At 50.5% G+C, this 14415-nt stretch overlaps 1 protein-coding gene across 7 annotated transcripts in view; it reads right to left on the minus strand.

Moving 5' to 3' along the window:
- The window catches only part of STEAP3 (STEAP3 metalloreductase), a 53777-nt gene continuing 39362 nt past the window's right edge, over positions 1-14415 (minus strand). For all 7 annotated transcript variants that reach the window (XM_056535348.1, XM_056535343.1, XM_056535349.1 and 4 more), the window contains one exon: positions 1-645. In XM_056535348.1, the coding sequence (XP_056391323.1) occupies positions 370-645 (276 nt within the window). In that variant the 3' untranslated portion in view covers positions 1-369. The remainder of the gene's footprint in view (positions 646-14415) is intronic.

Raw genomic sequence — 14415 nt, forward strand, 5'->3', positions numbered from 1 at the left:
GCTGGAGGCACTCTGGTTGGGAAACACTGCCCTATACACCAGGGCATGAAAACATTGATGACATCACGCGACACTGGTGACATCACAGTATGGCCCCCATCTCTTATCTGCTGGTGATAAACATCATTACACCATATTGGAGGTAGTAGTTGGTGATTTCTTTGGCCTGTAGTGCTGTTCTATAGTCTGATCTCCCTGAGATTTCGGTCGTGACTACTTTCACCATTTTCTTCGTGTCGGGGAGCTGCGTACACCGCGGCGGGAACACTATATGAAGCGGCTACTAGCATTATAGGAGCAGATAGAGTCCCGGTCCTGCCACAGAGCGCGCGCGCGACTCCCCGAGGTGGTGAATGTCGCGCCGTTCACTTACACAATGCTAGAACCTTCCTCGCTCGGAGCCATCGCTGTGAACTTCACACACGAGTCCTTCTCCCACCCTCTGCGGATCTTCCTCAGTTTTGTGTTGAAACAAGGGAGGAGGAAGATGATCCTGGCCAAAATGATGACGAAGGGCAGCACCAGCGTCAGGGTGAAGGTTGGCGGCAGGTAAAACTTGTAGCGACTCCCATCGAATGCTCGTCGCCAGCCAAATGTGAGAGTGTGAAGGGTTCCGACCACCAGCGCTGCAAACCCCAGCTTAGACTGCAAAGGAACACACAATTATGGCTGATAACAGAGAGAAAAGGAAACACAGCAGCTCCCTAACACAGAGGGACCGGGACTAAAAAAAAAAAGTCGCATTTCTCATTGATTGGTTTCTCTGGAGACTAAAGCTGCCACAGAAAACAACTTATCTACACCATATACTCTGGAGCTGCACTCACTATTCTGCTGGTGAGGTCACTGTGTACATACATTACATTACTTATCCTGTACTGACCCTGAGTTATATCCTGTATTATACTCCAGAGCTGTACTCACTATTCTGCTGGTGAGGTCACTGTGTACATACATTACATTACTTATCCTGTACTGATCCTGAGTTATATCCTGTATTATACTCCAGAGCTGTACTCACTATTCTGCTGGTGAGGTCACTGTGTACATACATTACATTACTTATCCTGTACTGACCCTGAGTTATATCCTGTATTATACTCCAGAGCTGTACTCACTATTCTGCTGGTGAGATCACTGTGTACATACATTACATTACTTATCCTGTACTGATCCTGAGTTATATCCTGTATTATACTCCAGAGCTGTACTCACTATTCTGCTGGTGAGATCACTGTGTACATACATTACATTACTTATCCTGTACTGATCCTGAGTTATACCCTGTAGATCTTTTATTAAAATTTCAAACATAACAATAAAAAAAATTACAAAACAAACATATCATATCCGACAGAACATAATCAATATAACGATCATAAAACCAACACAATAGCATAAAATACAACACCGGTCCACCCCACACTCATTCCTGCACACAAACAAATATATACAATATTTACAAAAGACAGATTCCTATAATACCCATAATACCCATACCATACTAATAAACTATATACACTAATACTAAATGTGAATTTCCTGGCCCAGTTGCAATACCAAAAACCCAATACCAGTAATATACCAAAAAAAATAACAACAACAACAATAATAATATATACAAAATAATAAAAACCAACACAAACAAAATAACACCACTTTTTTTTTTTTTTTTTGGCCCTGAGCTGGTCCCGCATCCCATGCCCCCAGTACATGTTACCAGACGTCCATGAACCAGTCCAGGATTTTCTGTATATATAAAAGTCCCATACAAACCCCCTCCCCCCTTTTTAACCACCACCCAACCTAAACTAAACCCAAACCCCAGGTGGCATCACACAATATATACAATATATACATTACATAAAATATACACAGACTAACAATATATACAATACATAAGTATACAAATAGACTACAACAATAAATACAATAACAAATACATATAACACTATAAGCCAAACAACAAACCCCTAAAGCTCAAGTTCAGCGCCTGCAAGCCCTATATTACCATAAACCAACTGCTCAAAACAAAAAGACTAATGTGCCAGCATCAGCCCACCACCAGGGGGGGACAACAGGCTAAGGCACTTTAAAGGCAGAGCCCCTCCATAGACGAGAGGCCCTGCCAGCACCCAGCCTCTCGTACTCCAGAGAACGCACCTTCACCAGGTCACCGAGAATGTTCCTAACCACCACATCCACAGGGAGGATTTTACGCTGCGTCGACACTAAACACCGTGCGTTCCACGTGTAGTACCTAACCACTGAGCTGACTAGGAATAAAGTGCACCGGTCCCAGCCTCCAAGGTTTCTGAATGCCCCATAGGCCCATTCCGCATAGGAGAGACTGGCCAGCCGAGGCCAACCAATGGAAGCGCCCACCCTGGTGTAAACCTCTGTGTTAAAGGGACAATGAAGCAGAAAATGCTCCATGCTTTCCAGCATGCCTCCACACTCTTCGCGGGGACATCCCCGGTCATCAGAGCTCCTGCACTTCAGATTGTCCCTCACACACAGTTTCCCATGGAAGCAGCGCCAAGTCAAGTCCCAAAACTTCAAGGGGATCCTGATAGAATTCAAAAGCTCTAAACCCACCTCCAGATCCCGACTTGGGCAGTCCTTGAGCGCCAATGGCCTCTGGAAATGAGAAGACAGGACCCTCTTGTCAAGGAATTTCCTCGACAGAGTCCTAATCTCCCACATCCCCAGACCCCACCGACGAATAACCTTCAGAACCGGGGTAGCATAAGCCGGGAGATGCCCGTGTGGAGTGCGAAGATCCTTCACTTGCCCTCCTGTCTCCCATTCCTGGAAGAAAGGCTGAAACCATCCCCTACAGGAGGATACCCACGGAGGAGCCCTCTCTGACCAGAGGTTTGCTATATTGGTCTTAAGAAAGGTATTCACTAGGAATACCACGGGGTTGACCATACACAACCCCCCTAGTCTCCTTGTACGGTAAGTAACCTCCCTCTTCACTAGGTTCAGTCTGTTCCCCCATAACATCTGGAAGAACACACTGTAGACCCGGGTCCAAAGAGGTTCTGGCAACATGCATACACTGCCCAGGTATATCAGTAAAGGGAGCAGGAATGTTTTGATCAGGTTAACCCTTTCCCGGAGGGTCAAAGACCAACCCTTCCACTGATCCACCTTCTGAGCGGGGATATTAAGCCTGCTGTCCCAGTTTTGTTTGGGGTAATCCCCTTGGCCAAATTCGATGCCGAGAACTTTTGCAGATTCCTGGGGCCCTGGAAGGGCGTCCGGGAGATCAAAACTAGGATCTCCCCCTCCCAGCCAGAGACTCTCGCACTTATCCCGGTTGATCTTGGACCCGGATGCCTCCGAGTAGCGGTCCACCTCTGACATCACCCATTGGCCTTCCTCTTGTGAGGAGACAAACACGGTGACATCATCAGCATACGCTACCGCCCTCAGAGCCAAATCCGGCACCGCCAGGTCCATTCTCACCCCCGCCAACGGTCCACAATCAATCCTCCTAAGGAAAGGATCAATTGCAAACAAGTACAGCAACGGGCTCAAAGGACAACCCTGACGGACGCCAGACCCAACCTCAAAAGAGCGGCCAATCCAACCATTCACAAGCGGGAAACTCTCTGCCCCTGCGTACAAGATCTTAAGCCAATCAACAAACCCCCCCGGCAGGCCATATCTCAGAAGAACAGACCAGAGGTACTCATGGTTAACCCGATCAAACGCTTTTGCCTGATCCAAGGACAGCAAGTACCCCTTCCAGTGGCCAGCCCTACCCTGCTCCACAGCCTCTCGGACACTGAGCACAGCACTAAATGTACTGCGGCCCGGAACAGAGCAATTCTGAGCCCCCGAAAGGAGCCGGGGTGCAAACTCCACCAGCCGGTTAAACAGCACTTTTGCCAGAATCTTTCGGTCCACATTGAGAAGCGCTATGGGACGCCAATTCTCAATGTGGAACGGGTCTTTACCCTTTGACAGGATGATCAGCGCTGACCTCCTCATTGACTTTGGCAGAGTGCCCGAGGATAGACACATTAAAAACCGCAGTCAAGAGGGGAACCAAAGTGTCCTTAAAGGTCTTATAGAACTCAGATGTTAAGCCATCCGGACCGGGTGACTTCTTGAGGGCAAGCCCATCAATAGCCATCCTGACTTCCTCTTCCCGGATCATCTCTGTCAAAACGTCAAGAGAGGGGTCTACTCCTGGTTCAGGGACGGTTTCAGCCAAGAAAGCTGATACCTTATCCCGATCTAGATCCTTCCTTCCCAAGAGGTGCGAGTAGAAGGATCTGATGACCTCCAGGATCCCTGATCTGGACCTTTTCAAGGATCCCGTACTATCAATCAGTCCTGAGACTACTTTACTATTCACTGACATCTTGCAGTTTCTGTAAGGGTCGGGCGAGCGGTACTTCCCGTAATCCCTCTCAAAAACCAAAGATGCGTGTCTGTCGTACTGGCACTTCATCAGCAAGGACTTCACTCTGGAGATATCGTCACGACTACCTCCAGTCGAGACAAGGTTCTCAAGTTTCTTCCTCAGGCCCTGGTACAAACGGTACCTGTTTAGGCTTCTGAGGCCCGAGAGCTGGCGGAAGAATCTCGCAACCCTTTCCTTGAAGATCTCCCACCACTCTGACTTACTGCTACAAAGGCCCAGCAATGGTACCTGGCTCTGAAGAAAATCCTCAAAGGACTGTCTTATCTCCGTTTCTTCCAAGAGAGACGAATTCAGCTTCCAATAGCCTCTGCCCATCCGGGGGGTCTCTGCGACATTCAGAGAAAACAAAATTAAACAGTGATCGGAGAACTCCACCTCAACAACAGATACTGCTGAAGAGACGGCCTCCTCCTTTAAATAAAACCTGTCTATCCTAGACCTACAACTACCCCTATGATAGGTGAATCCCACGTGGCCTGAGGTGTGCCGGATGTGGACATCCACCAGGCGAGCCTCACTCGCTATGCTATTAAGGGCGGCGCTATCATAAGTCAGCTTGTCTCTGGCACCTCCCCTGTCTTGGGGCCTCGTGACAGCATTAAAGTCCCCTCCAAAGACCACCTGCCGACTTGTAAAAAGATAGGGCTTGATCCTCATAAAGAGACACTTCCGGTCCCACTTAGACTGTGGGCCGTAGATGTTAATAAGGCGAAGTTCTTGTCCCTTCATGAGGACATCTAAGATCAGGCACCTCCCCATTTCTAACTCGATAACCCGTCGGCATTCTACCGCTGCGGTAAAAAGGACCGCCACTCCGCTATACGGCTCGGCCCCAAGAGACCAGTAGGAGGGCCCATTCCTCCACTCTCTTTTAGCCTTGTAGATAGATGACATATCTGTTAGCCTGGTCTCCTGCAAAAATAAAATATCAGCATTAATATGGGCAAAAAAATCATAGGCCGCAAATCGAGCCGTATCTGACTTTATGCTGGCAACATTAATGGATGCCAGAGTCAACGGAGAGGGTGCCGCCATCAAGGGTGATTGAGTTAGACAGCTTTCTTTTTCCCACCATCCTTCCCATCCACCCCACCACCCTCCTCATCAGATGATGGTTTACCCCTTTTAAGTGAAATAGATGTGTCCATTTTCCCTTTATATACATTTTCCTCGTCCCCTGACTCTGGGCCTGTCTCCCCCCCTGAAGACATAGATTCTCGAGGGAGAGAGGACTCAGCATCTCCTGTGAGCCCCACCGCAACATCCGGAACCTCACCCCCAGCCACCCCCTCCTCCGAAGAGGAAATGTCGCGGAGGGCTCGGAACCGGTTGGAGAGACCAATCAGAGGGAGATCAGTTGTACCTTCCTTTGGCATCTGGCAGGTGGGAGAAGATCTTACATCTCTCCTTTTCTTATTCTTCCGAGTACCCCGCTTTGTTTCTGCCCATCCCCCACTGTCCTCATCCGCGCTCCCACCATGGGAGGACAGTGAGGAGACGGCATCCCCCTCTTTGTGGATCCTTCCAGTCTCCTCATCCAGTTCACTATCCCCCAGGGCCTCAGCAGTAAGACTGGCCGCAGGGACAGGATCAGGAGTCACCCCAGTTGGTTGATGCTCCTGTGAGTCCTGAATCTCCCTGTCCCTTTGACGCTTCTCGAGACGCCTCAGTTGGGCAGGCGTCTTCTGCTTACTTTTCTTCCCTGGCCCCTGCACCCCTTCATCCCCGACAGCCATCCCCCCCAGCAGAATCCACCTCACGGCTTACTCCCACCGGGGCAACAACCGCGTTGACAAAGGAACGAGGGCAGCGACTGAATGAGTGACCTAAGTCACCACACAGGTGACACCTAATCTCCGCACAAGATGTAGCGAGATGGCCTATTTCCCCACACAGAGTGCACTTCTGCACAGTGCAATTGGCACTAAAATGTGTGGGGTCACCACATCTGTGACAGAGCTTCGGCTGACCCTGGTAGAAGATCTGGATACGATCCCTTCCGAGGAAGGTCGCAGATGGTATATGGGTAACGGTGTTTCCTGAACGCCTAAGCTTGACCATAAACGTCCAGGCCCCTGACCAGATGCCATATTCATCCCTGTTCTTTTTTGGGACCTCCACCACCTCACCATACCGACCTAGCCACGTCATGATGTCAATACAAGAAAGCGATTCATTACGGGTTAAAACGGTCACCTTCTTGACATTATTTTGGCGAGACACTGCCTGAATGGCAAAGTCTCGCCAGCCGGGCTCATTCTTTACCAACTCATAATTCGACCAGAAGAGCTCAAGCCCCTTCGGCCGAACAAAGCTGATATTGAACTCAGGGGTACCATAAGGATGTATCAAGGCATAGATGTCAGCTGCCTTAAAGCCCAACTTCAGCAGAAGCTCAACAACTTTAGATCTTGGAGGACATGTATCACTGCCTCTCCACCTCAGCCGGACCACATTCCTACGGAGACCACCTGGCCCGGCTGTAGGGAGGGACCACACAGTATCCCCCCTCTTTCCTCTCGGAAGGCTGAAAGACCATGTCTTTCTATCCAAAAGGATAGATCAACCTCCCTACCCTCTACATTGATTGATCTCTCCCCTCTCCTTAAGGCCCCCAGGAGACGCTGCTGCAAACTGCTCTCCCCAGAGCCAGAGGACGAGGAAGCTGCCCCCCTTCCCCCAGCGGTGACATTCGCGTAGCTGCGGATGGGTGCTGCCACCGCTGGGGGTGCAACTGGACCAGGCCCTACATTCCCACCACTAATCTGTGCCCCTTCACCACCCTCCTCCACATAATCCATACCCAAACCATTGACCCCTATTTTAGCTGATGTGCCCCCCATACCTCCACCCGTGCTACAGCCCAAACCACTATTCAAAGCCCCAGACAGATTTTTAGTAACAGATGAATTATTCCCCTCATTCACACCCTCAGTCACTCCAACATTAACCTCCACATTCATACTGGCTGGACCGGTGCGTTCTGGCGCAGATTTTGTACTGTCAGCATCACTGGGTCCAGGGCTGGAGCCATCACCACAGGACAGGTCACCGGTCCCTTATACAAGGACCGGGAAGCCTGCCTAGCCTGTTTATTAGCGGCCCCAGCCCTGTTTTTACCGGTACCCTCCGCCTCATCCGTACTAGAATGTCCAGCTCCTGGGCGCCGCTGATCTGGATCAGCGGCGCCAATGCAAAACAAAAGTTTTTTTCTACTTTTGGGAGAATCTATTTTTCCCTTAGCCACCACGACTACCTCCGGCACTGAGTCACCCCCCTCTCCCACAGGGGAGCGAACTACAGCACCGGAGTCTGCCTCTATGCCCACCGCTGGGCCGCCCTCACTGTACGGCCTTGCGGCCGATGCCTTCTCTGCTCCATCCCTGCTACTGCAAACAGGCATGGAGCTCTGCGCCCTTTTAGTATCTGTACTCTCCCCGCACCTTTGCACCGAGTCCACCACAGAACACGGGCTGGGCTGGGTAACGGGGCTTGCACAATGAGCTGACCCTGCGGCCGACTCAGGGTTTACAGGGAGGGGGGTGTAGATGTAACTCACCACTTCTTGCTGCTTTGGCTTGGTCTTCTTTTTCTTCTTACCCCCAGGTGCCTCATTTGGGAGCTCATCTCCAAACACCAGATTCTGAGGACACACTGGGGATTCCAGCATGCGGATCTGGGCCATTAGCGCCCCTCCCTGGTAGCTGCTGTCACTGTCCTCCCCTGAGTCGGCAGGTGATACTGCTGGTTGCTGTGCAGGGGGCCCACTGTACGGGGCCTGCTGCTGTTGCCGCAGGCCACCAGGTGGATCTGGCTGTTGTTCTTCCTCCATCTCCTCCGCATCATCCACCTGGCTCTCAGGTTGCAGCCCCATCAACCTTTTATTTTTTTCTTCTTCTGTCACCCTGAAGCGCTCCTCATTTTCCAATTTTTCTTTAAATGGGCCACTCTTCGCCAGTAATTCTGCTCTCCTCTCCTCCAAAGCTTGTATTTCAGCCAAAAGTCTTTTTATCTCTGCCTGGATCTCTGTCTTTTTCCTCTTAGGAGTTACCTTAGCCCTGGCACGGGCACAGCGAAGTCCCTCTCCGAGCCTCCTGATGGCCTTACAGGCGTCTTCATACTCACGGAGGTGACTTTTTACCCGGGACGTATAGGTGGAAATAGACTCCCGGGTCCTCAGCACTCCCCAGCCTTCCTCACTGAGGTCGGCTTCACCTCCGTGAGTACTCTGCCTCCTTCCTGATGAACCCAGCTTTCCGCTGGAAACACCCAGCTTTCCCGAGGTGGATCCAGCCTTGGAGCTCCTCACCTCTGTGGGGGGAGTTGGAGCAGCATTGCTGCGACTCCTGGTGGAACGCCTCACCCCCAAATCCTCCGATGTTCCGGCCGCTTGCTGGCTTCTACTGCTCCCCTGCGGCCTAGTCCGAGGAGCAGAAGCCTGGGCCTCGCCTCCCTCACTCATGCCTGGAAACCCACTCCCTCCCTGTGGAGGAGGAAGCAGGCCCCAGGTGGAACAGATGGAAATCCCTGGAGCTCAGGAGACACAGCAGACACACACAGCACAGCTGAAGCACGACCACACCCGCAACTAATTGGTCAGCACTCCAGAGCTGTACTCACTATTCTGCTGGTGAGGTCACTGTGTACATACATTACATTACTTATCCTGTACTGATCCTGAGTTATATCCTGTAGATCTTTTATTAAAATTTCAAACATAACAATAAAAAAATTACAAAACATAAACATATCGTATCCGACAGAACATTTCAATATAATGATCATAAAACCAACACAATAGCATAAAATACAACACCGGTCCACCCCACACTCATTCCTGCACACAAACAAATATATACAATATTTACAAAAGACATATTCCTATAATACCCATAATACCCATACCATACTAATAAACTATATACACTAATACTAAATGTGAATTTCCTGGCCCAGTTGCAAAACCAAAAACCCAATACCAGTAATATACCAAAAAGAATAACAACAACAACAATAATAATAATATATACAAAATAATAAAAACCCAACACAAACAAAATAACACCACTTTTTTTTTTTTTGGCCCTGAGCTGGTCCCGCATCCCATGCCCCCAGTACATGTTACCAGACGTCCATGAACCAGTCCAGGATTTTCTGTATATATAAAAGTCCCATACAAACCCCCTCCCCCCTTTTTAACCCACCACCCAACCTAAACTAAACCCAAACCCCAGGTGGCATCACACAATATATACAATATATACATTACATAAAATATACACAGACTAACAATATATACAATACATAAGTATACAAATAGACTACAACAATAAATACAATAACAAATACATATAACATTATAAGCCAAACAACAAACCCCTAAAGCTCAAGTTCAGCGCCTGCAAGCCCTATATTACCATAAACCAACTGCTCAAAACAAAAAGACTAATGTGCCAGCATCAGCCCACCACCAGGGGGGGACAACAGGCTAAGGCACTTTAAAGGCAGAGCCCCTCCATAGACGAGAGGCCCTGCCAGCACCCAGCCTCTCGTACTCCAGAGAACGCACCTTCACCAGGTCACCGAGAATGTTCCTAACCACCACATCCACAGGGAGGATTTTACGCTGCGTCGACACTAAACACCGTGCGTTCCACGTGTAGTACCTAACCACTGAGCTGACTAGGAATAAAGTGCACCGGTCCCAGCCTCCAAGGTTTCTGAATGCCCCATAGGCCCATTCCGCATAGGAGAGACTGGCCAGCCGAGGCCAACCAATGGAAGCGCCCACCCTGGTGTAAACCTCTGTGTTAAAGGGACAATGAAGCAGAAAATGCTCCATGCTTTCCAGCATGCCTCCACACTCTTCGCGGGGACATCCCCGGTCATCAGAGCTCCTGCACTTCAGATTGTCCCTCACACACAGTTTCCCATGGAAGCAGCGCCAAGTCAAGTCCCAAAACTTCAAGGGGATCCTGATAGAATTCAAAAGCTCTAAACCCACCTCCAGATCCCGACTTGGGCAGTCCTTGAGCGCCAATGGCCTCTGGAAATGAGAAGACAGGACCCTCTTGTCAAGAAATTTCCTCGACAGAGTCCTAATCTCCCACATCCCCAGACCCCACCGACGAATAACCTTCAGAACCGGGGTAGCATAAGCCGGGAGATGCCCGTGTGGTGTGCGAAGATCCTTCACTTGCCCTCCTGTCTCCCATTCCTGGAAGAAAGGCTGAAACCATCCCCTACAGGAGGATACCCACGGAGGAGCCCTCTCTGACCAGAGGTTTGCTATATTGGTCTTAAGAAAGGTATTCACTAGGAACACCACAGGGTTGACCATACACAACCCCCCTAGTCTCCTCGTACGGTAAGTAACCTCCCTCTTCACTAGGTTCAGTCTGTTCCCCCATAACATCTGGAAGAACACACTGTAGACCCGGGTCCAAAGAGGTTCTGGCAACATGCATACACTGCCCAGGTATATCAGTAAAGGGAGCAGGAATGTTTTGATCAGGTTAACCCTTTCCCGGAGGGTCAAAGACCAACCCTTCCACTGATCCACCTTCTGAGCGGCGATCTTAAGCCTGCTGTCCCAGTTTTGTTTGGGGTAATCCCCTTGGCCAAATTCGATGCCGAGAACTTTTGCAGATTCCTGGGGCCCTGGAAGGGCGTCCGGGAGATCAAAACTAGGATCTCCCCCTCCCAGCCAGAGACTCTCGCACTTATCCCGGTTGATCTTGGACCCGGATGCCTCCGAGTAGCGGTCCACCTCTGACATCACCCATTGGCCTTCCTCTTGTGAGGAGACAAACACGGTGACATCATCAGCATACGCTACCGCCCTCAGAGCCAAATCCGGCACCGCCAGGTCCATTCTCACCCCCGCCAACGGTCCACAATCAATCCTCCTAAGGAAAGGATCAATTGCAAACACGTACAGCAACGGGCTCAAAGGACAACCCTGACGGACGCCAGACCCAACCTCAAAAGAGCGGCCAATCCAACCATTCACAAGCGGGAAACTCTCTGCCCCTGCGTACAAGATCTTAAGCCAATCCACAAACCCCCCCGGCAGGCCATATCTCAGAAGAACAGACCAGAGGTACTCATGGTTAACCCGATCAAACGCTTTTGCCTGATCCAAGGACAGCAAGTACCCCTTCCAGTGGCCAGCCCTACCCTGCTCCACAGCCTCTCGGACACTGAGCACAGCACTAAATGTACTGCGGCCCGGAACAGAGCAATTCTGAGCCCCCGAAAGGAGCCGGGGTGCAAACTCCACCAGCCGGTTAAACAGCACTTTTGCCAGAATCTTTCGGTCCACATTGAGAAGCGCTATGGGACGCCAATTCTCAATGTGGAACGGGTCTTTACCCTTTGACAGGATGATCAGCGCTGACCTCCTCATTGACTTTGGCAGAGTGCCCGAGGATAGACACTCATTAAAAACCGCAGTCAAGAGGGGAACCAAAGTGTCCTTAAAGGTCTTATAGAACTCAGATGTTAAGCCATCCGGACCGGGTGACTTCTTGAGGGCAAGCCCATCAATAGCCATCCTGACTTCCTCTTCCCGGATCATCTCTGTCAAAACGTCAAGAGAGGGGTCTACTCCTGGTTCAGGGACGGTTTCAGCCAAGAAAGCTGATACCTTATCTCGATCTAGGTCCTTCCTTCCCAAGAGGTGCGAGTAGAAGGATCTGACGACCTCCAAGATCCCTGATCTGGACCTTTTCAAGGATCCCGTACTATCAATCAGTCCTGAGACTATTTTACTATTCACTGACATCTTGCAGTTTCTGTAAGGGTCAGGCGAGCGGTACTTCCCGTAATCCCTCTCAAAAACCAAAGATGCGTGCCTATCGTACTGACACCTCATCAGCAAGGATTTCACTCTGGAGATATCCTCTCGGCTACCTCCAGTCGAGACAAGGTTCTCAAGTTTCTTCCTCAGGCCCTGGTACAAACGGTACCTGTTTAGGCTTCTGAGGCCCGAGAGCTGGCGGAAGAATCTCGCAACCCTTTCCTTGAAGATCTCCCACCACTCTGACTTACTGCTACAAAGGCCCAGCAATGGTACCTGGCTCTGAAGAAAATCCTCAAAGGACTGTCTTATCTCCGCTTCTTCCAAGAGAGACGAATTCAGCTTCCAATAGCCTCTGCCCATCCGGGGGGTCTCTGCGACATTCAGAGAAAACAAAATTAAACAGTGATCGGAGAACTCCACCTCAACAACAGATACTGCTGAAGAGACGGCCTCCTCCTTTAAATAAAACCTGTCTATCCTAGACCTACAACTACCCCTATGATAGGTGAATCCCGCGTGGCCTGGGGTGTACCGGATGTGGACATCCACCAGGCGAGCCTCACTTGCTATGCTATTAAGGGCGGCGCTATCATAAGTCAGCTTGTCTCTGGCACCTCCCCTGTCTTGGGGCCTCGTGACAGCATTAAAGTCCCCTCCAAAGACCACCTGCCGACTTGTAAAAAGATAGGGCTTGATCCTCATAAAGAGACACTTCCGGTCCCACTTAGACTGTGGGCCGTAGATGTTAATAAGGCGAAGTTCTTGTCCCTTCATGAGGACATCTAAGATCAGGCACCTCCCCATTTCTAACTCGATAACCCGTCGGCATTCTACCGCTGCGGTAAAAAGGACCGCCACTCCGCTATACGGCTCGGCCCCAAGAGACCAGTAGGAGGGCCCATTCCTCCACTCTCTTTTAGCCTTGTAGATAGATGACATATCTGTTAGCCTGGTCTCCTGCAAAAATAAAATATCAGCATTAATATGGGCAAAAAAATCATAGGCCGCAAATCGAGCCGTATCTGACTTTATGCTGGCAACATTAATGGATGCCAGGGTCAACGGAGAGGGTGCCGCCATCAAGGGTGATTGAGTTAGACAGCTTTCTTTTTCCCACCATCCTTCCCATCCACCCCACCACCCTCCTCATCAGATGATGGTTTACCCCTTTTAAGTGAAATAGATGTGTCCATATTCCCTTTATATACATTTTCCTCGTCCCCTGACTCTGGGCCTGTCTCCCCCCCTGAAGACATAGATTCCCCAGGGAGAGAGGACTCAGCGTCTCCTGTGAGCCCCACCGCAACATCCGGAACCTCACCCCCAGCCACCCCCTCCTCCGAAGAGGAAATGTCGCGGAGGGCTCGGAACCGGTTGGAGAGACCAATCAGAGGGAGATCAGTTGTACCTTCCTTTGGCATCTGGCAGGTGGGAGAAGATCTTACATCTCTCCTTTTCTTATTCTTCCGAGTACCCCGCTTTGTTTCTGCCCATCCCCCACTGTCCTCATCCGCGCTCCCACCATGGGAGGACAGTGAGGAGACGGCATCCCCCTCTTTGTGGATCCTTCCAGTCTCCTCATCCAGTTCACTATCCCCCAGGGCCTCAGCAGTAAGACTGGCCGCAGGGACAGGATCAGGAGTCACCCCAGTTGGTTGATGCTCCTGTGAGTCCTGAATCTCCCTGTCCCTTTGACGCTTCTCGAGACGCCTCAGTTGGGCAGGCGTCTTCTGCTTACTTTTCTTCCCTGGCCCCTGCACCCCTTCATCCCCGACAGCCATCCCCCCAGCAGAATCCACCTCACGGCTTACTCCCACCGGGGCAACAACCGCGTTGACAAAGGAACGAGGGCAGCGACTGAATGGGTGACCTAAGTCACCACACAGGTGACACCTAATCTCTGCACAAGATGTAGCGAGATGGCCTATTTCCCCACACAGAGTGCACTTCTGCACAGTGCAATTGGCACTAAAATGTGTGGGGTCACCACATCTGTGACAGAGCTTCGGCTGACCCTGGTAGAAGATCTGGATACGATCCCTTCCGAGGAAGGTCGCAGATGGTATATGGGTAACGGTGTTTCCTGAACGCCTAAGCTTGACCATAAACGTCCAGGCCCCTGACCAGATGCCATATTCATCCCTGTTCTTTTTTGGGACCTCCACCACCT

The sequence above is a fragment of the Hyla sarda genome, chromosome 8, assembly GCF_029499605.1.
Source record: "Hyla sarda isolate aHylSar1 chromosome 8, aHylSar1.hap1, whole genome shotgun sequence".
Lineage (NCBI taxonomy): Eukaryota > Metazoa > Chordata > Amphibia > Anura > Hylidae > Hyla > Hyla sarda.